Source organism: Rattus rattus, chromosome X (assembly GCF_011064425.1).
Source record: "Rattus rattus isolate New Zealand chromosome X, Rrattus_CSIRO_v1, whole genome shotgun sequence".
NCBI lineage: Eukaryota > Metazoa > Chordata > Mammalia > Rodentia > Muridae > Rattus > Rattus rattus.
Window position 1 is genome coordinate 62,943,853 of NC_046172.1, and position 23,470 is coordinate 62,967,322.

The 23,470-nt window shown below is 35.4% G+C and overlaps 1 protein-coding gene across 1 annotated transcript in view; it reads right to left on the minus strand.

Moving 5' to 3' along the window:
• Brwd3 (bromodomain and WD repeat domain containing 3) overlaps positions 1-23,470 on the minus strand; it is a 92,377-nt gene that overhangs the window by 22,197 nt on the left and 46,710 nt on the right. Inside the window, 12 exon segments of the mRNA XM_032889330.1 lie at positions 262-386; positions 3,388-3,495; positions 6,171-6,284; positions 7,104-7,272; positions 7,970-8,046; positions 9,075-9,224; positions 12,142-12,235; positions 13,270-13,453; positions 16,004-16,171; positions 17,848-18,073; positions 20,993-21,121; positions 22,560-22,694. Coding sequence (XP_032745221.1) covers positions 262-386; positions 3,388-3,495; positions 6,171-6,284; positions 7,104-7,272; positions 7,970-8,046; positions 9,075-9,224; positions 12,142-12,235; positions 13,270-13,453; positions 16,004-16,171; positions 17,848-18,073; positions 20,993-21,121; positions 22,560-22,694 — 1,679 coding nt within the window.

The window sequence follows — 23,470 nt, forward strand, 5'->3', positions numbered from 1 at the left end:
CAGCATTTAAGGGTGTCCATTTTACATGAGCAGATTAAGTAACCTGCTTTGCTCGTATCAGTCTACCCATGTGCATTTACTCATTTATTCTTGCATATCATAACAGTATATAGAGCAACAGGAACTAAATTCTAATTTAGAGTTGTAAACCAGTATTTTCCTCTCCCAATGTTTTTGAGGCACTAACTGAATATTAAACACATTAGTAACGATGCACATTAAAATTCATACAAACAAACAGAATCAGAAACAGCTACTTACTTAATGGAAAAAGACTCTCCAGTCATTTTGCCTGAAATTGGATCCAAAAATGCAAGTTTCAAGCAGCATAGTGTAGGTGGTCCAATCTCATATTTGATTCCTACAATCTTAACAAATTCTTGCTCCTATACATAGAAACACCAATGTATTATTTTTCTTTATATAACTATCTTTCATAAACATACTTCATTGTTACCCAAATAACTTAAGCATTATCTGAATATTAAACTGTTATTCAATAGTGTCTAAACTAGCAGCAGTAGCAATAAAAAACTTTTATTTTCATTTAAAGATATTTCAGTTCTTTTATCGGGGTGAGGGTAGCTTCAAGACATGGTTTTTCTATGTACTCTTGGGTATTCTGGAATGCACTCTGCAAACCAGGCTGCTCTCGAATTCTCAGAGGTCTGCCTGCCTCTGCCTCCCAGGTGCTGGGATTAAAGGCGTGCATCACCACAGGTTGGTTATATTTTTTATTTTTAACTAAAATTGATTTACACCACCTCCCTGCTTCCTCCTCCTTCTCCCTTCAGCCCCTACCATGCCCCTCTACTCTCAAACTACTTGGTTTCCTTTTCTTTATTAAAATTAAATGCGTGTGCGCGCGTGTGCATGTGCCCACGCCCCCCCCACACACATACACATACACATACACATACACACACACACACACACACACACAAATATAACTTGCTGAATCAAAAAGTCATCTCACTATCCATCAGATAATAGGAACTACACTAAGTTGAAGGTAGTCTCTTGAGCCTTAACAGTAAAGCCAGTGAGATGATGATGACTTAGTGGGTAAAGGTGATTGCTGAGCAAGGCTGGCAACTTCAGATAATCCCCAGAACCAATAGTTTGTGAAAAGAAACAACTTTCAAAAGTTGTCTTCGAACTTCCACATGTATGCCACACCAAGTGAGTATCTAAACACTCATGCACATGCATATGAAAGCCAATTGAACAAAGAATCGCAAAAAGAATACTAAACAAGTTGACATTTATGGTGGGGCTATAAACAAGACTAACCAGCAAAACCTTTAAGGAAGCATTCCAGAATTTATGATCTTAAGTATTACCCTTAATTTATAGGTCTTGGGTACACATCAGTCAAATGTTCTTAAAAATGAAAACTTGTGACATTTCTCAAAGACACAAACTCACAGCAAACTCTCTGTTCCTTTCTGCTCACCTCTTCCTCAGTGATTCCTGAATCTTGGTGTGAGAACTGTGTTGTACCTGTAACAGTGATCTACAACTCTGCATTTTAGAAAGCAGCAGACTTGAAAGGGTAAAGCTCACTAGGCCTCAACCCTGAACTCTATAGGCAATTCCTTAATGCCAAATGTGGGAGAAATAGTCTTCTCCAGGGACAAGAATACCGATTGTATGCATACAAGAGAATTCTAATTCCAAGTGGTCAGCCCTGAAATCCTACACATATAAGTAACATAAAAGCTAAACAGACATTTATAAACATACACACATGCACGCACGCATGCACGCACCACAGCAATTAAAAAAATAAATGAATTTGAAAGAGCAAGGGGGCACATAGAAGGATTTGGCAGGACGAGAAGGGTGAAACAATGTGATTATATTATAATCTCAAAAATAAGAAAAAATTATTTAAAAATAATGAGGCAATAATGAGACTGTCTCGTTAAAAAGAAATCACCCACACTATTAGTGAAAACAATATATAATCATTCAGACTTACGTACATGTTTGAAATGACAGACATTTTAAGCATATGGTATTTTAATATTACAATCTTACAGTTTGTTGTTCATATTTAGGAAATAAAGAACTAATCTTCCTGGATACAGTGACTTAAGCCCATGCTTTTATATCTTACACATACTACCCTCCTATAATTTCCTAGCACCACAGAGATATGAACAGAAATAAGACAGAAATCTTATCCATTCCCTTGGTTCAAGGAGAGAGTATTCAAGTATCATCTGATTTTGAATAGATAAGCAGGCAGTAGAGATAATCCTATAAAGGTGACTTGATAAGGTATTTTAACATCTAAAAACATTAATGTTTTATCTGCAAATGCCTAAACTAAATATCTAATTGAATATCCAGACTTTTATCATTAAAGACAAACAGCAACTCTTCATTTTCCATACAAAAATCATATTAAAATTGCCCTTTGTTTTTTTCTAAGCCAGAAAAAAAAACAGACATAAAATTCAAATAAGAAAGATACACACTTATGTCTGCCTGTACAACTTTTATATCTGACAAAGAATGAATTCATAGTAACTGACCTAAAATTCTTCAACATAAAATAACTATCTTTCTTGATATTTATATTATTATATCAGAAGAGATGATCCCACAGAATATAAGCCTCTAAGCCTCTTGTGCTTTCTGATATTTAACCTAAGTACAAAAACTATGAGAATGTCTGCAGTTCACTGGGTTTACTCTGGAATATACACAACTGTTGATAATGTCAAATACTTGAAACTTCTGCTTTTCTGAAGTTGAGGAATGGTAAAAACAAGAGGACCCAAAGCTTACAGGAAAATAGGGCTAATAAGAGAATACACAGGCTAAAAATTGTTTAAACATTTATTTTACGTGTATGCCTGCTTTACCTGCAAGTGTTTGTGTGTACTAAGTGAATGCTGGCTGGCTGGTGGAAGCCAGACAAGGACATCAGATCCCTTGGAACTGGAGTTAGTGATGGTTGTGAGCCATCACGTGAGTACTGGGAACTGAATGCAAGTCCTCAGTAAGTGTTCTTACCCACGGAGCATTCTCTCTAGGTCCATAACATATTTTTAAAAATAATGTTCTGTTTCGTGCTGTTTGATATTGATTCTCACACTAGGTTAGACTGATTTGTAATTCACTCTGTAGTCTAGACTGGCTTCACTTCCCAGCAGTTCTGCTTCAGTTTCCTAAGAATTAAGTTTACAGGTATGACGCACTTTACCCTAGCACATAAATTTTAAGAAATATATATTATCCATTTTATAAAATAGCATGCAGTAATTAATTTTGGATATAACACCACCAAAGCATCCATGAAACTGAGACAAAAAAAAAGCTTAAAGCAATTCCCAAACTCTTTCAATTGAATTCATGCCTATCCGGCAAACTTACCCTGAGATCCATTTTGTTCCATGGCTGTTTTTGTAAATTAACACTATATATTTTTGATTTCCTTACAGCTCGCACATAAGCTTCATGTCCTTGTCTAAAGTAAATAAGCTGAAACGGAAAATGATGTATCACAATGTCACATTCTATTTTAACTCTACACATAAAATAATCACTACTAAAAAAATTCCCTGATCAAATGATGTTCATTCAACACTCATGCCTATTTCCCCCTGTGCTGTTTTTACACTGCATAAATATGCAGTTTTTTTCTCCCAAGCAGCTGCAAAAGTCAACTGAAGAAAAGAGAAGCCCATGAGAGAGAAAAACAGGTCTCAAGGAAGGGGGAGGGGAGGGCAATAAGACACCTGTGACATTAAAGAAGAAAGATGAACACTAAGAGTGGAAGGGTCCAAGGGGAGAATTGGGGCAGAAAGATGTGAGAGATGAGACTAGGAGGGGGAGTCAACCCAAACAAAACAATCATGAAAGTACCCTAGGGAAAGTTATTACGTTCCATAGTTTAAAATTTAGATACTTAGAATACTACTTATAAGCTTAAACAATTTGTTGAAATGCAGCCAGTTTTGTAAACATCTATCATGAGGTTTTTTCTTTAGTGTGAGGCTGCCTAGGAAAATGACTTCATACAGTATTTAAATGAAGTAATTTTAATGATAAATTGAAAGTGTTCTGTTGGAAGCATTCATGTCAGCACTAGCTGGCCACTAAAGAAAATGAATTCCTCCCTGAGCCCCTTATGGTCTTACAGCCACAGTGACAGCCTTTGAAGCAAGTTCCCTTCTTGTCCTCAATGAAATGCTCCTAAGTTGTCAGTTCTCCATTCTCAAATGCAGGGGTTGGTTGTTGCTCTGAACACACACAGAGACTCACAAACACCCTCCAGCCCCACCCTTGCCACACCCACCCAGAGAATCTGAGACCTTACTTGGGAAACATATCATTGTAGATACAATCAATCAATGAAGAGTACTTGAACTCAGAGCAGATGGACGTGATCCCTAAACTAGTGACTAACCAGATAAGAAGGAAAGTTGGGTACAGAGAGAATTGGAGGGATGACTGCATTTGAAGGTAGGAAAGATACTGAAGTAATGCTGCCACAGGTCAAAGAACACTAAGGATTCTGAGAACCACTGAAAAGCTAGGGGAGGGTTAGATTTGAGAGAGAAACACAATTTACCAATGCCATATTTTAATGTTTACCTTTCAAAATGGTGATAGACTAAATTCCTATTATGTAAAGCCAAAAAGAATACATGAACATACTCTATCAATCAAAAGGTGAAAAATTTAAATATTAGTAAAATAAAAACCATAGAAGTTAAAAATCTAAACTAAGCACATTGTTATATAGTCATTCTAATTATATTGACAAAACATCTAAGCACAAGTTACTGGATGAAATCATAACGTATTAAAATGTAGTATTTCCCTTTAAGGGAAAGTAGTATAATACACACTCTCTCTCTCTCTCTCTCTCTCTCTCTCTCTCTCTCTCTCTCTCTCTCTCTCTCTCTCTCCACAATGTAGGTGTGAGAGTTCACATAGAAAGCCATATGGGCAAACCAGAATTTCGCAGTTTGCGAGGACATTTAAAAAGAAGCATTCTAAGGAGAAATAATTTTTTATGAGTATGGTTATTCTAGGCAAATAACAAGGGCTTAATAGTTAGACAAAGTAGTAAGTAGTACCGTAATTAAAAAGTGATTACATGAACAGTAGTAGACTCCTTTATAAGCGCTAGAACTGAACGTTCTTACTAATAGTGAATTTTATTAAATTCAATATTGGAGAATTATTAAATCTTTCTTTGCCTGATTATAAATGTGTATCTACACTTATTAAATCACAGGCTCAGTAATTATCATTTAGCACAGGTATTCACCTTTTGTGATTCTAGAATGGAACATCACAAATGAGTTGGACAACACTGATAGGTACTCGACCTAAGACATGCTTGCTTTAGAATATTCTACCTGGTTGGATTTTCTAAACAATAGTTGTTCTTCAATGAAGACTCAAAGTACTACTCAATTCTATAAAGTCACAATGAAAATAAAATCGACTGTTTTAAGAACTTTAGAAATCAATCATGAATAAATTTAACTCCACCTTCATCTATCATCTATGCTGACTACATTATACAAGATAAACAAAGGATGCAAAAATTAATTATATTGAGTCATGTTCTTCAAGAAATATACAGCAGAACAAAGAAAGGAAGATAGAACATATGTAACAATATGAATTTCCTGAAGCGGGCAAGATGGCTCACACAGGCATTTGAGCTGTGTGACCTGAGTTTAATCCCTAGAACCCATGTAAAAGGTGGAGAAAGAATGACTCCACGGAGCTATCCTCTGACCTCCCTATGTGCTCTATAGCACACGTGTTACCTCTATTATGCACAAACACTCAATAAAATGGTTAAAAAATACAATTGATATAAGAACCCAAGACTGAATGATGTTAATTTTTCTTTTTATTATAAAAGCAAGTTTTCTGTAATTATTGGTTTACTTTATGTGCTTACATGAATGTATCTGTGTACCATGTGCGTGTCTGGTGGCCACGGAGGCCAGAAGAAGGCATCAGATCATTTGGGACTGGAGTTACATACAAATAGTTGTAAGCTTCCAGGTAGGTGTTGGAAATAAACCTAGATCCTCTGAAAGAACAGTCAGTGCTCTTAACTGCTGGGCTATTTCTCAAGCCCAATGTTAGTGTTCTTAAAGCTCCAAGAGAAAGGAGTCAGCAATTACCTCATCTCCCATCTGTGGGACAAAAGGAGAACGTCGTGGTATGGTATCCAAGATCCACTGAGGGGCAAGCCATTCTTCATTGGGTTCGCCTGCCATAGAAACAAGTCCCCCTTTCTAAAACACAACAAACAAAAAACCCAATTACGGTACTTATAATAGTTTTAAAGAACAAATTCATGAATAGTAGCATCAAAAAGGGAGGAAGAAATTACTAGTGGCCCAGGCAACTTGAGATTCTGTCCGAAAAAGTACACAAAAGAGCTGGTGTATATATAGTTCAATTGTAGCATGTCAAGCAGTAGACTCAACCCCTAGTACTTAGATTTATTAAAACAGTAGATTATTCTATTAGCATATTAATACCTCTTAAATTGTATAATAATCAGTATTTTATTTGTTGATGCCATTTTCATTTTAGATATATTGGCATTTAGAGAACTGTGATTCTTTTATAGTAGAAAGTATAGAAATGGCATATCCTTGTTATAACATTACCATATAATCAAATTCAAAGAACTTGTAGATTAAAGCATTATGGCCCCTACATTAAATGAATAGTGAGGGAAAGAAAGGATAGTGGAGTCAGACAAAACACAAGTTCATTGAACTCTACCATTCTATGAGTGAAATGCATAAAGGAATACAAATTTCTAATTGGGTAATAACGAGGAAAACCATTTGATTTCATTATGGCTAATTCTCATAAAATGTTGCTACATTCTAATAAGCAGTTGTCAGTGTTCTGGTTTAATAACATATTGTAAACATGACATTTAAGTGCTAACTTTGATAACAAGAAATTAAATTTTTTAAAATCAACTTACATTTTATTTAATTGGCTTCTAAGACAAGGTCATTTTTAGAGAAATATCAAATGCCGCTATTAAAAACTCAAATACTAGCGGCAAAAATAAAGAATTCTGTATTACGAACCTTTTTTCTAGTTTGCTTAGGCTTCTTCTGCCTATCTTCTGATGACTTCACATTTTCATCCTCAGAGCTGCTGTATATTTTCTGTGTTGCCTGTCTTGTTTGCCTTTTGGGAGGTTGCAAATTAATCCCAGCATCTGCTGTCCAATCAGAATACTCACTTGATGAATCACTGCAAATAAATCAAAATTATTAATACCTAAGTACAGGAAAGGAGTAGTTTTACGTCATAACAGAAATAGGATCTTTTTTTACCCATGAACAGTGACAAGGATTGAAAAAGAATGAAAACAATACAGAATTTTGATCACTATTTGATCTTCATGAAATGCTTCTTGAATAAAACTTAATACTTAATTTTCTTGAACAGGGATTTTAAATCCCTGTTCAAAGGACAAACTTATTTAAAATAAATATGAATCTTATTGCTGAAATGATGACAGAGATATAGCTTTAATACTGAAATAAGCCAGGTGTGGTAGCGCTCGCCTCTAATTCCAGGGGCAGGGAGGATGGATCTCTGTGAGTATGAAGCCAGCCAGCTGTACATAGTGAGTTCCAGGATAGCCAGAGCTACATAGTGAGACCCTGTCTCAAAAACACAGAATCTAAAATACTTATATAAAGTTGCAAAGAAGCAGAATCATAAATGTAAAAGGCTTATTTTACAGACAGAGGAAACAAAAACTCCCAAGTGATATCTACAGAATGTACTGGGAGTCATGAAAAAACATATGTTCTGTAGGCTTCAATTGCAGAACTCTATTATGTGATATTATTTTATCTATGCTTTTGTCAAACTCCTACAAAACCTTAAATTCATATTAAATGCTGGATAATTTGGGGCCGATCAAATCCATGAAAACTACCTGGAAGAACTTTCGCTTTGCCACTCAACAACAGGGTCTTCTGCGGAAGCATCACTTGTGCCAACTGTTTCATCTTCCTACAGTAAAGAGACAGCAATTCAAAGTCATGCTAAGTGGTAGTTTAATATAGGAAAAAACCTACTTGATTTCTAATACTTTATTGCTTCCCCAAACATTCTACTTAAAATGCACATTGTTATTTCTGTACATATCTGTCAATTTTACAAACAAGCCTACTGGGTATTTTACAAGATCTGGTATTATACTGCTTACTGATATAAAACAATTATATTTCCTTGCAAAAACTGTTTAAACCTTAAAATACTTATAACTTACTTAAATGCTAAAAAAAATAGCTTTAAACCATTACATGAGTATTCTTTTACGGTCAAGATATTATTAATGGAAAAAAAGGAAAATATTACTTTAAGAACCATGAAGAGCACAAGGAAGAAAGTACTATACAATAACTTCAATGTGAATGAATCTCTCACTATGCACCTAACACAGTTCTTAAAAGAACAATAGCAGTGGAGAAAGAGGAACAAAGAGGAAAAGAACTGCTATATGCACTGTTCATTGTCACAATGAACACAGGTCTGAGATAACTCTGCACTTACTGATCTATGGAATAGGTAGTCAGTAAAACAAGAAAGTGGATATGTAAGCCAATTACAGAGCGAATCAAATCTGGGACTGTTTACCTTATTTCTATTATTTATGTTACATTTCCTTCCACTTCTAGGGAGATTTCCTTTAATGACAGTATCACTGTCGTATGCATATGTCATTGGCCTATGTTTTGCAAATTTCCAAGATTGTATCTTAGGTAGAAATCAGGAAAAACAACTGAAAGGGCTAAATGGGATAACCAAATCTATCTCAAGTGCCTTATTAATGAATAAACCTCTACTTTAGTCGATTGAAGAAGACTTTCAAAAATTAAACCAGAACGGATGGCACAAAATAAAAATCAACAAAAACGGGTTGGGGATTTAGCTCAGTGGTAGGGCGCTTGCCTAGCAAGCGCAAGGCCCTGGGTTCAGTCCCCAGCTCCAAAAAAAAAAAAAAAAAAACGCTCTACTGAATAAATAGTAGCTCTAACCTCTGAGGAGCTGTCTGAATCTCCTTGTACACCTGAATTTTGAGATGATGCCTGTGAATTATGCTCTATGTTCGACCTTGTTAGGTAAGTATGCTGTCGTTTGCGTTGTGTCCTCCGTAATGACCTTCCACAGCTGGGCTGATAATCATTCTGCAAAGGAAAAGGAAAAATAATTTAAAAGAATAAAGAGCACAAAACTGAGTACATATAGAAAAACACATCTATTAAGCAGGGGACAGGGTAAAGGATGAAGCTAAATTACCAAAGGTAAAACAATATATAAGTATAACTATAATTTACTTTTTACTAATACTGGCTATTATTTTGCAACCTTTGTGATCAACTGACAGATCTTTCTAAAGAACTAGGTTGTAAGAATTTGGCCATGTAGAGCTCATATATGGCACATTATTCTCAATTATCTTAGAAGGAACAAACATCTGTATTACATTTAATGTAATTTTCAAATGTACTTTATTTCTTTAAAAGAAATATAAGAAAGTATATTTAAATATTAACAAGGCTAATTATATGTAATCATTTATACTTCTTTCATTCCAGATTAGCATTGTTAAGATTCTTCAGGTTTATAAAACATCTTTCGAATCAATTTAACACAGTTTTACATGGTTCTTTACACCTGTACGACCAGCACTTGGGAAACTGAAGCAGGTGGACTACAGTACATTTAAGGCCAGCCTGAGCTAGAGTGACACCCTGGCTCAAAATACAAGATTGTGTGTATTGTCTCCTTTTTATTTTATGAGTTAGTGTTTTGACTCTATGAATGTCTATATATCACATGAATGTCTGGTGACCATAAAGGACAGAAAAGATCATTGCTTTCTCTAGAATTGGAGTAACAGATGATTTGGGAGCCATGTGGCATGGTTCAGGGAATCAAACCTGGGTACGCAAGTCAAAGCACCCTAGTGATCTTAAATACTGAGCCATCTCTCTAGTCCCACAAAAAAAAAAAAAAATAAGAATCAAGAGAATTGGCAGGCATAAACTAAACTCTAGAAAACGTGTAAGACTCAAAAGTAATTCACATATAAAAATAATATTCAAACCAGGTGCAGTGGCCCTCACTTATAATCCTAAACCTTGGGAGTAAAGGCAGGAAGTAGAAGAAGGAAGATGTGGAGTTGAGTAGTCCAAGGCTATCCTCAACTACATAACTGTTCAAGACAAGCCTGGGTTGTATGAGACATGGTCTCAAAAACAGTAACAACAACACAAAGCAATATTCTAGCCAGTTCACAGAACCATGCAAGGTATGCTATCATCTTTAACCCCCAGAATAAACCGCTTTCTGACAGAGAATTAGGTCTTGCCTAGCACATGCCTGTACTGCCAGAATTCAAGAGGCCAGAGGCAATAGGAGAATTACAAGTTCAAGATTAGCCTGGTCTACATAGTACGTTCCAGAAAGACCCTTTAAAAAACACTTAGTGCACAGAAACATGCATCCAAGTACACTAGCAAGAATGTATGCCATGCTTAACTTCTTTTATCTCATTGGAGCTTACTCCTGCTGTTTGTGAACGATGGAAAATGGATAATTTTAGTAGTAGCAGGTAATTCACTTGATATCCTAACTACAGTTGTGATATCAATTCAACATACAAGTTTAAAAAGACTTTTAATTCGGGGCCAGGCTGGGTGGCATTAATCCTAGTACCCAAGAGGCAGAGACAAAGGCAGGTGAATCTATGTGAGTTCAAGGCCACCCTTGAGCATAGCAATTTCCAGGTTCTCCATGAGACCATTAATAAAAGATTAGATAAACAAATAAAACTTTATCTAATATCAACATTACATTATCTAATATCTATATGTAGAAATCATTAGTGTTGATAACACCACACAGAAAAATTTAGCCTTAATATGTCATTAGGATCAAGTAAATTTAAAAGTCTTCTAAACTAGTCTTGAAAGGCCAGTTTTTTTTCCTTATTTGTAAATATATTGTCCAGACTGATCTCAATTCTCATTATCTTCCCTACCCCATGCTCCAAAATGTTGGGGTTCCAGACATGCACCACCACGTCTGGTTCCCTTTCACCTTCAACATATCTGAAAATGTCCAAATCCTGGCCTAAATGCCTAAGCGCTTATACACCCAGCCTAAAGCAGAGCAATTCATCCAGATACCGAGCATTCCCAGGTAAACCTTATAACTGGCATATCATAAACCGGAAAGGAAACTTCTCATATTAGAAATTAAATAAGCTAAAAACAACATAAAAATTTAAAGCCACTTTCAAAATCATGTGCAAATATTTTAAGATATGTATGATAATTACCACTAATTTTATGCATTAATATTGAAAAATAGTGAAAAATTCAGAATATATTGCTTAGCTCTTATTTAAACAGTGAAAATCATTGAAGACTCTCCCAATAACCAAGTTCTACAGTGGTGTTGCAATTTGGAAGAAAGTGTTTACATTCTAAGGCCTTTTAAACTGATGAATGAGAAATATTAATAAGCTCATTAGACCTAATGCAGTGCAGGTCTCCTACCCATTACTTAGCAGGATCTACTGGGACATGAATCTAGTACTTCCCGATGTAAAGATTAGATTTTGTTTACATTATTAGGTCGGTTAGGCATGGGTCTGCAGTAGAGGTCAGCAAAGTTTATCTGTGGAGGGCCAGAAATGTAAGCATGTCTGGCTTTCTAGGTCAGATAAGTACTCAATTTTGTCTTTATACATAACATAAAAATAGCTAAAGGCAAGCTACTTCAATAACATTTAATTAAATGAAAACAGATAGGATTTCATCTATGAGCTTGTCAACCTCTTATTTAATGGATCTACCATTAGTTTTAATTGGGATGAATGATCAATAAAGTTACAGGTGCACGTAACCATATAAAAATGATATTTCAAAACACATAACATAAAAAACAACCTTTTTTTATTTTATTTAATTTTGTTTCTATAAGTGACTCTATAATTAGGTTCCATATAAGTAGACACCAACTTAACCAGCCTCTTGATGCATAGCTGTTCCCTGTCACATAACCTGTATTTGCAAACACTGGATTCCAACTTACTCTTTGGATAGGATAAGATGGCTTTTTCTTCTTTTCAACAGTATAAAGACTAACTTCTAGGTCACCTTTTGCATTTCGACATTCTTCTTGTACCCTGATAAAATATTGCAGATCAAAACAGTAAAATAACCCAGTAGTTTAAACATCAAATCTCAAAACCTAAAAATTTCAAAATATAAAGTTGATCATTTTCATCATTTCCTTGTATATGGCAGCACATCTGCGACCAACTCCCTCCCCACTCCCACTGGGTTTTCCCCACTCCCAAGACTGCTCAGCAGTTTCTGTTCATTTTCCTATTCCTCTGGGGTCTGAGAACCTCTCATCTCTGCTATGATGTCTATGATTTTGTCTGCTCATTTTGTTAGGTGGGGTTACACAATATTTGCTCTTTTGTAGATATCTTCTTTCACCAGGGAAGATAGTTTCAATTTTTGTTCATGCTATAACAGTTTCCAGAACGTGATCTAAGAAATACCCCTGTATGATTCTATCATACTCGTTTACTGATTGAAATTTGATTTTTTCCACCACTTGCTCACTTTGAGTAACCTTGCAATGAAAATTAGTGTGCAAATATCTAAGACCCTGCTTTCTAGTTACTTTCAATTAATGAATTATTTCAACTGGATTCTAGCACTTGTCACTCCTAAAATTAGTTGTCTTTTTTTTTTTTCTGGAGTCCTACTCACAAAAGAAAGCAGAGAGAAAACAATAGAAACTAATTACATATACTGCTACTTTTGGGATATCTGTTAAAAATACTAGGTTAGGAGGTATGGTTAAAATAAATTTTACATGTTCTTACAACTTACATATATACATATGTTACTGGTTTCCATATAATCTAGTATGAGTTCACTCTTAGTATTGTATTTCTTACCCTAGCTTAAATGTAATCAACAATAGTATATCACATTTTCAGTACTTGCAAGGCATTTATTATAAAGATGAGAGTATTTAACATGATGCTTGTTACTGAATCAACTAATTAGTATTAGTTAATATGCAAAAACTATTATATAATGCAACTGACTAGAATAATTGTTACCAGGCTAATTTCAACTCAATCACTTGTAAATATAGATAGAGCTTTGAATTTCTTATGAAGCTCCCAAGTCAACTCACCTACTCACACCACTATTTAGCTCATTCACCACCACCCTTCGGCTCCAGGCCATGAGGTCTCTTTCAGTGGCCATCTGGCTCCTAGGGGCATTGTTATGCATCTGCCGAACGCCTTCAATTTGACCACTACGCCGAAGGCCGATATTTGGAGAAGAAGGTATGTCCATATTTGGACTACTCAGAGCTGAAGCAAAAGCAAAGAAAGATACAATTTTCTGGGCAAAGATACCAGTATTATAGATTATAACTCTAAACAAAATAAAAGGTTGAAATACAGAATATACCATAACAGTGTTAGATTGCTGGTCTGAGATGTGCAAGGCCCTAGATCTGATCCCTCGCACCCGAGATAAGAGAGGAGAGGAGGGCAAAGGGGAAGAGAGGACTGCTGGAGATATGGAAGTAACTGTTATTCCTGGTCTACACTTTTCTATGTCATCTTCATGTTTCTACAATGTTACAAGTAAAACAAGTATTCAGTAAATGTTGAAAATTCATATAATTCTTTTAGTTCTTTCAAAGCACTGTGTTATCAGGCATCTACTAAATACACAATACAAAACTGTGTCCAAAGATGATCTGAAAGATTCAATATATATATACAATTCAAGATGCATCTTTTTAAAATCTAAATTCTATCTTTGTTTAATCCATTAGGATGTTTCAGGGTAAACTAGGTATGGGGAATTACACACCTGTAATTCTAACTCTTGGGAGTCTGAGGTAGATTGTGAGCTGTGGACTAGCTACAGAGGGTGATAATTTCTAAAAACAATGTTTTAGAGTAAATTTTACAAAACTTTCAAAACAAAAATTTTAGAAGTACAAGTGGAGGCTGGGGAGATATCAAGAAAGTGCTCATTATGCAGGCACAAGGACCTGAGTTTGGATGCCTAGCATATACTTCTACTGTCCTGGACCTATAATCCCAGCACCTGAGGAGCAGAGTCCCACTGACCATGGAGACTGCTGGCTAGCCAGTTTAGGTGAATTGGCCAGCAAGAAAACCAGTCACAAAAAATAAGGAGAGCAACTGAAGACACTTTTCATTTAGTGGCTTCCCTATGCATGTAAACACTCACGTGCATGTGAGCACACACACACCAAACAAAACAAAACTAAGCAAACAAGCAAAAAAAAGTCTCGCTCTGTAACATGGGCTGTTTGAAAATTTACTACACCTGTGACCTTCAACCTACTGTGATCCTGAGGCACTAGCTAGACCCAGGACAGAACTTAAAGCATGAGTCACCACATCCAGCTAACCAAACACTTTAAATATCAAAATTCACTTTCAAGACTAATAAGCAATATAAGAATGGAGTGACAGAATGTTTTTTATCACTCTAGTAAGCTTCCTGTTAATGTTTTATATCTGCAAATAAAACACAAATAGGAACTGCAATTTTCAGCTATAAAAATAAACACTTGAAAACAAATGAACATTGCAAACAGAAGTCAGTGAGGTTCCACTAGCTAATGGCATTTCCAATCTACAGCAACTTAATGTTAGAGGTAGAACTGTATGTTGATCCCACTAATGAAGATCTAAGTTAGGGATATAAGAAACTGCCACACAGGCTCATCACTCAGGAAAACTTAACTGAGTCATATACTCCAAGGGACCCAAATGAAGAACAGTTTTATTATAATATAGTGAAATAAGTAAAATATTCTGTGTACTGACTCAAGTTCAATTCATTCAATCGTGGGTAAGCCTACATACGATTTTACCTAAAATTACATTAATTATGTAAATATAACAAAGAAACAACCAGGCACAGTGATATTGGCCTATAACTCCAGGTCCTTGAGTGGAGTAAGCCTGATGACTGCATCTTTATGGCCACCATGATCAACTCAGGAAGATCTAATCACAAATAAAATACTACAAGGCTTGGGATGTAGTTCAGGTGGGAGACTCTGCTACACTAGAGCTGAAAAAAAATTCTCATAATTGCTCTTTAAAGTTAAAAACTTGCTTCTTGACAAACTAGAATTAAAATAATTATACACACACACACACTCACACACACACACACACACACACACACAGAGTGCATTTCACAGTACAAAAGAAGACGTACAGTAGATAATAACATTCATATTATGGGTAGCAAGATGGCTAAAGGTAAAGGTTCTTAAGCTTGGTGACCTGATTTCCATCCCATGGTCCCACACATACACACACATGCAAAGTAAGATGGGGAAATTTTTAAAAAGAATAATTATTATTAAATAAACTAATTAATCATATATTAACTTTTATTGGTTTTCAATCAAGCTGTTGTGTAAGCCTTCCAGGAGTCCTATCTGTATGCCCTAAGAGGAGGCCAAGCTTTTATGTATTGGAGTATTTTCATCCCTTCAAAAAGAGACAGATGATATGCTGCTTTCCTTCCAACAAAGAAGGGCCAATTATTGGAACAGTACTTTCTAAACCTAAGGTGGTTGAAGTTTAAAAGCTTCATAGACTGGGTTCCCCAACAAAAGGGCTAAACTTCTTCCAAGACTTCATTTCTAGAAATAAACGTAAAGATTTTAAATGTACTGAGTCAGGGGGGATATTGCATTTAAATAGACTACCTATATTTTTTAATCACAAATACTAATAACGAGGTCATGGTATGTTGGAATAGCTGATAGTAAGTATTCATTAATGAAAATGTTTGCATTGGTGTAATTAAAATAACAACTATGTTTTTATACTTTCCACAAATGTATAACTACTTACCACCATTAACAGAATACGATCTATTAATTGGAAAATGTGGAACATCTCCTTCATTAATTAGTCTGAGATCTTGTTCTCTCTGTAACTCCCTGATTATCCCATCAAGAATGCTTTCTTCTTGGTCATTGGTTTGCTGCCCAATTACCTGTTCTACTACCTCGCCATCACCTTAATGAGACAGAGACACAAAGTCAGATAAATTAATTAGAGTTTAGTATATCTTAATTTGGTAAAAAGAAGAAAAGCTAAGTATAACCTATACATTGTGTGAGAAGTAATTAGAAATAACATGAAAATACATGAAACAACATTTTTATGGGAATTTAAAAATATACATTAACAATTCAGCATTTGTATTTGATTTAATCAATAGTACTAAATGAGACATTATTATCAAGGCATTTTAAGGAATAACTAATGTTAAAGTTAAATAAGGCATTTTAAAACAAGTTTTCTGTTACAATCTAAGGCCAAAATAGGAAAATAGAGATTTGAGTATTGGGTCTGACTCTACAACCCAGCGTGGCCTGGAACTCACAGTCCTTCGTGGCCTGGAGCTCACGGGAACCCTGCCTCAGCCTATTGAGTGCTGGGAGTTTAGGCGTGAGCCAACATGTCTGGCTTGAGTAAAAAATAAACAAGCTTAGTCACAGTTACCTAAAACGGTCTGTGTCTTTCTTTTATGAAAATTTCATTCTGAAAGAAGTTAAAAGTAGGGCCTTTTATATAAATATTTTTGGTCTTTAAGTAAATAAATATATTGTTTTAAAAATAATAGTGTTTAAATAAGTAGAAAATTGTTTTTATAATAAACTCAAATTCAATGGTTACTTTTGAGTGAAAACTATAAACTTTCATCTTTCTTAAATGCATCATGTTCTTTTTTCAATTGTAGTATAATTAGATCAAACATTATTTGGTAGAGTAATGAAGTAATTAGTTCTTATAAGAAATTAACTATGCTAAATTAAGGTTTTCTTTAGATAGTTTGTTTGATGTTCAATCTATTATTCACATTTTCTCTTTGGCTAATAAATATTAAATCATCAGAGGAACCAATGTTACTTCATTTCTCTACAAACGTTTACTCCAACTTATTCTATAAAGGTCAGTTCAAGCCTTAATTCCCTAGCAAAAAAAGACGATTCCGAAACCATGTGTGATGGCACCGTAATCCCCACACTAAGGAGCCTACTGAAGCCAGGAGACAAGTGAATTCCCAGCTGCCCCACGGTACAGGGTGAGATCCCATCTCAAAACTAAAAAAAAAAAAAAAAACCTCAAATAAAAGGAGGAACGGAAATTCTATTTGCAATTCTGTAACTTACTCTTCTATAATTGAATGAAAATTGTGAAGTGCAAACCAATACAAAGGCAGTCCATGGAAGAAGATGTAGAAAAGACAGTATAACCAGCTGAACCATCTATTTAAAGAGGCCAGTCTTCTTTTCTTCGGTTCATTATATGGGGCTTTCAAAATGAACTATCAATGATATAATCAGTATAATTTAAGCAATTATAAAAAGCTTAATATAGCAGAGTTAGTAAGTGTAATCATTACCAGAAGTCACCATGCAGAAAAAGGTCATACATATGGTAATGGTTTCCCACTGTGGTAGGTCAACAAATTACCTCTTCAGAATGTTATTGTTTGTCCTAAACCTCTTACTTTTGCACAGCAGAGCTAAACAATGAAAAACTACTCTGAGAAGCTGAAATATTGCACGTTTAACAATTAATAGACATAGTATATAATGAGCAGTATAACTTATTCGAGAACTCATCTCGATGTGTGAGGAGCACACATCTGTGAAGCTTTCAATTTGCATAAAGAGGTAACATACCATTAGCCACATATCCCAACTGTGGAATGAGCTGTTCATCCTTACAGTTTTCCCGTCCTGGTACCAGGCGTTGAAATTTTGTAGGATGAGGATTTCCATCGACATCCACCAAGAATGGGGGAGGCATGAGGTGAGGAGCTTGTTGAGTTTGTTCATCTAATACATAGTTATTGGCATCTCTGATGAGTGGCCGATAATCGGTGTGGAAGAACATCTGATCTGGAATCTTTGTGACAGACGTTTTGTTAGTGTTTAATAGAACAGAAAATGCACAATCTGTGCCCTTATTTTCATTCCTATAGCATATTATTTTCTGAATCAGATAATTTTTATATTATCTCATAGTTCTGTATTGCTGTATTTTCCTTCTAGGCAGAAACAAAAGACCTAGTTTTCTTGTCTATAACTTGTCTTCCATGACTTGCTTTTTTTTTTTTTTTGAGACTTCGTCTTATCTATCTCTACCCTGGACAAGAAGTAAGCCATCTATCAGAACTTGTATATTTTGATTTGACTTAAAAGAAACACACAAACCTATATAATGAGTTTTTATTTTTATTCAAGAGTAAATGAAACATAATCAGCATGATAGGAGATAAATATCAACCAAATGAACTATATTAAAATTTTAATACAAGTATTGAGCTGCCCTCAACGATGGTGAGGTCTCTTCTCACTGTAACATTTCACAATCTACCCCAGTCTCATAGCTAATAAATACGAAGAACCAGTTGGGTGTAGTACGGCATGCCTATAGTCCTAGCACTTGGGAGACAGGTAGAGAGAGGGTGGCAGTAAGGTTAATGCCACCTATTTAGCAGAAAAACTAAAAGATATGGATGGAGGCCTACCACATGTGACCTAACCAAATTAAACTAAAACAAACTAAACAATTTAAACAGATTTATAGCAGGCAACAAGACTGAAACCATTAACAGTCAGGAAAAAAAATCTCCCAAATAAAAAAGCAAACAACTTCTGACCATTAAAGGATTAACAACAATGCTTCTTAGGCAATTACATGAAACAGAAAAAAAGAATGCTACCAAAACCTATTTATAAAGCCATCATTACCCTGATACAAACAACAGATAAAGACAGTACAAAAATAAAATCCTAACCACTGAACTGAGAACAGGACCCCCATTGAAGGAATCAGAGAAAGAACTGGAAGAGCTTGAAGGGGCTCGAGACCCCATATGTACAACAATACCAAGCAACCAGAGCTTCCAGGGACTAAGCCACTACCTAAAGACTATACACGGACTGACCCTGGACTCTGACCTCATAGGTAGCAATGAATATCCTAGTAAGATCACCAGTGTAAGGGGAAGCCCTTGGTCCTGCTAAGACTGAACCCCCAGTGAACGTGATTGTTGGGGGGAGGCGGCAATGGGAGGATGGGGAGGAACACCCATAAGAAGGGAGGTGGAGGGCTAGGGGATGTTGGCCTGTAAACCGGGAAAGGAATAACACTCTAAATGTAAATAAGAAATACTCAAGTTAATTAAAAAAAAAAAAAAATAAAAAAATAAAATCCTACACTACTATTCCAAATGAATACAGAAGCAAAAAAAGATACCGCAAACCAAAATCAAGGCCCACATCAAAAACATCACTCAACATGAACAAACTGGCTTCAAATCTGAAGAGATGATTCAAGGTACATAAGTCAGTAAGTCTAATATATCACATACATAGACTCAAGGACAGATTATATAATAATCTCATTTAATTCAGAAAGACATACAACTCCTAGTATGACAAAAGCCCTGAAGAAACGAGAATTGAAGCAGCACATCTTGTGGGGTGGAAAAATGTCACAGAAGTTAGAGAGCACATACTGATCTCTTTCGGAGGACTTAGGTCTATTTCCCAGAGAGCAGACAGATCACACTTGCTGGCAAGGACCGCTCTAGGGAACTCCAACACACACAAATATGCACATAAACATAAAATCTTTCTTTAAAAACGAAGTATGGGCTGGAGAGGTGCTTCAGCAGGTAAAAGCACTGATTGCTCTTCCAGAAGACAGAGGTTCAGTTCCTAATACCCACATGGTGGCTCACAACCATTTGTGTTTCCAGTTCCAGGGGATCTGACAGCTTTTTCTGTTCTCCACTGGCACCAGGCATGCATGTGATGTACAGAAAAAACACCCATACCCATACAATTTATGAGTAAAAATTCAAAACACATCTCCACATAACAAAGGTTAAATATGAAAAATCTATAGCTAGCAATACACTAAACAGATTTCCAAATACTGTCATAACAAGCAGGCCTATTTCCTTCACTTTTATTCAATACAGTGCCTGAAGTCTTAAAAGACTAAGACAAGAGACAGATATGAATATGACACAAACAGGAAGTGAAAAAATAGAATTATTTTCAGACAATATGACTTTATAAGAGAGTCTAAAGACTTTACGTGGGCCTGAGAGAGATGGCTTAGGAGTTAAGAGCATCCACTGCTCTTCCCGAGGACCTGGGGTCAATTCCCAGCTACCATAATAGGCTCACAATCATTTATAAGTCGAGTTCTAGGGGACCCTCTTCTGACTTCCAAGGGTACCGGCATGCATATGGTGCAAGGAAAATACCCATAAACAAAAAAATAAATACGTCTAATTTTTAAAAAATGATTTCTGCAGAAAAATTCTAGAGCTGGTAAATATTATCAGCAAGGTGGCAGGATATAAAATTAATATAAAATAATCAGTGTCTGTTTATATAAATGACAAAGACACTGTATAACAAATCAAGAAAATAATCCCACTCACAGCAGCCTCAGGAAAAAAACTAATAAAAGACCTTGTGATAAACCTAACCAAGGAATTGGAAAATTTATACACTGAAAAGTTTAAAGCACTGAAGAAGAAAAAGATCATGTTTTCTCTAATGTAAGGGTCCTAGTTTTCATACAGATAGAAAAACTTATCTATATATATGACATGAATGAAGAAGTGAAACTATTTGGGGGACTAACTTGGGGAAAGAAAAGGGAAGGGAAGGGCATATGCTCAATGTATAGTACATGCTTGTATGCAACACAATACCATATTTCATGAATATATACAATGAAAAACATTTATTGCTGAATGGTACAATCCCAAATGATCTGAAACAAAATATATATGCTAACCTTTTCGTAGTATTTACTGCATCCAAAGCCAAATAGCAACAAATGCCCATGAGAATCTGTGCAGGCAAAATGGTTTCCATCTGGTGAAAATTTACAATCAAACACTGCCCCATGACCTTGGCCTTCAATCTGAAATTTAGAGGAGACTTTTAAGTCGCTGTAAGACTCTTTTGCAAATATTAAACAAGCAATCGCTTCTCCTGGCTACTCCCTCGGATTCTACCAAGAAGCAACATTTCAATGTACTCTCTGGCTTCTGTAGGCAGAACCCTAGAGTAAACAGTAAAACTCTGAAATATACTTATAGAGAAGAGCATTGTGGTGGACGCACTGAACAAGTGCACCTAACATAAAACCTTATTAAAGAATAAATGGATGCATCCAGAGAGTTAAGAGGATCTATTTGCAACCAAGTTGGCAAAGGTGCTATTCAGCAAAGTGAAGATATTATGTTTATATCTTAAGCTGTAAGACAAATAGGCCTTTAAATAACTACCTTAAACAATACAAATAGTCTACTAACAAAGGAAATAATATTATTAATGATCTGGATCTACATAAAATCTGTAGGAGTGAGCTCAAAGGCCCAGCTACAGTTTAGTATTGTTTAGTCTTAACAATTCTAAGAAAAGTACCCTAAACACTCATGATATAAGCATGCTCATCATGAAAGAATGGTGTCTTACTTAAAGAAATGACAGCCATTCAATGTCTTACATAACTTGTATGAGATTTATAACATGAGGATCTATACCAATATGCAAGATCCTATGGGAAAACAAAGAAACCACAACCAAGAATGGCAGTACACAGATGTAATCCAAGCACTTAAAGGGTAGGGTAGTACAGGTGCTAGCGAGATGGTTCAGCGATTAAGAGCACTGACTGCTCTTCCAGAGGTCCTGAGCTCAATTCCCAGCAACCATACGGTGGCTCACAACCATCTGAATTGGGATCTGATGCCCTCTTCTGGTGTGTCTGAGGACAGCTACAGTGTATTCAAACACATAAAATAAATAAATCTTAAAAAAATAAGAGATATGCAGAAATATCAGAAGTTAAAAGTCATCATTGCCTATACTGAGAGTCTGATGTCTATCTACTTGGACTACGTGAGAAAGCATTTCCTCCTTCAACAACAGAGCATGTGCATATACAAATTTATATTTTCCAAGAAGTTTGACTATGAAATTCATATAGCTAAAGTATATAGCAGAGACAGATACATGTATAGCAGTCATTTTAGTAATTATAAATTAAAATTAAAATGTTAATTACATTTGGTTAGTAATAGTTACAACATGGAACTTTTGCTATGTCAGTTTACATTTTAAATCCATTTTGATTGAAAGAGTTTAGATGCAGACATCAGAATCTGAAAAATGCTAACAACCACGATAAATAGCTATGCTGAAAGGTCTAACTCTAAGCCCTTGGGCCAGTCTCTGAGTAACTGACTTAAACATAAGATGACAAGCTGTTCCTTTGTCCTAGGCTACTGGATTATCAAAAGAGCAAAGTAAGCTTTAATATGAAAATATGAACTTTATAGACACAGTTTTCTTACCATATTAAAGTAATTTCGTATTTTGGTCCCTCGGTCAAGGTCCCAAATAAAAATGTTCCCATCATGACCTGCTGAAAGTATGATCCTTTGATCAAATGGATGTGCTTCTAGGACAAATACTTCATCATCATGCCCCTGTGAAGAAAATCAATATTAGAAATAAAGATGAAACTCCAGATGTCTAAATTATTTGTCCAACGGTCCTTTAGCAGTAGAAGTCTGGTTGAGATGAGTTAATGCATAGCAACTGAATAGAATTCACTTGTGGGTACTTCATAAATAATTATTCTAGTTAGAGGTCCTTAAATGCACAAGTGCTGATTTTATAAACCTGATGTCATAGATAGAAGACATAGAAAGATGATTAATGCTCACTAACCACTGAAATATAATTTGGAGATCTAAGACTTCACTAATTTTTTAAAAGCCACAGAAAATAGAACAGGCAGCATATGACGGCATATGTACTTTCGGCAGTCAAGGCAACTAATTTTTTAAAAGCTACAGAAAATACAACAAACAGAGTATGACAGTATATGTACTTCTGGCAGTAAAGACATTGATGCAGGACAATCAGAGGCTATCCTTGACTATATAGTGAGTTTGAACCCAGCTGGGAATATGCAAGATAGAGTCTCAAAGTAGAGTAGAAGTTGCAGGACAGAGAAAGGAAAAAAGACTATTCACTATAAATATCTATCTAATCTTACTACCATGATAAAAGACCTGATTGGTTTCCATCCAATGTTCTCTATCATTTGTATCTGTGTCTCAGAACTCAAGAGGCTGAGGTAGAAAGATGATAGGTCCAAAAGTATATAGTAAAACCTTACCTCAAAAGGTTACCTTAAGACTACCCTAAAATATACAGTGCTAAGATGAATTACAAAAAATACCATCAATAACTTGAA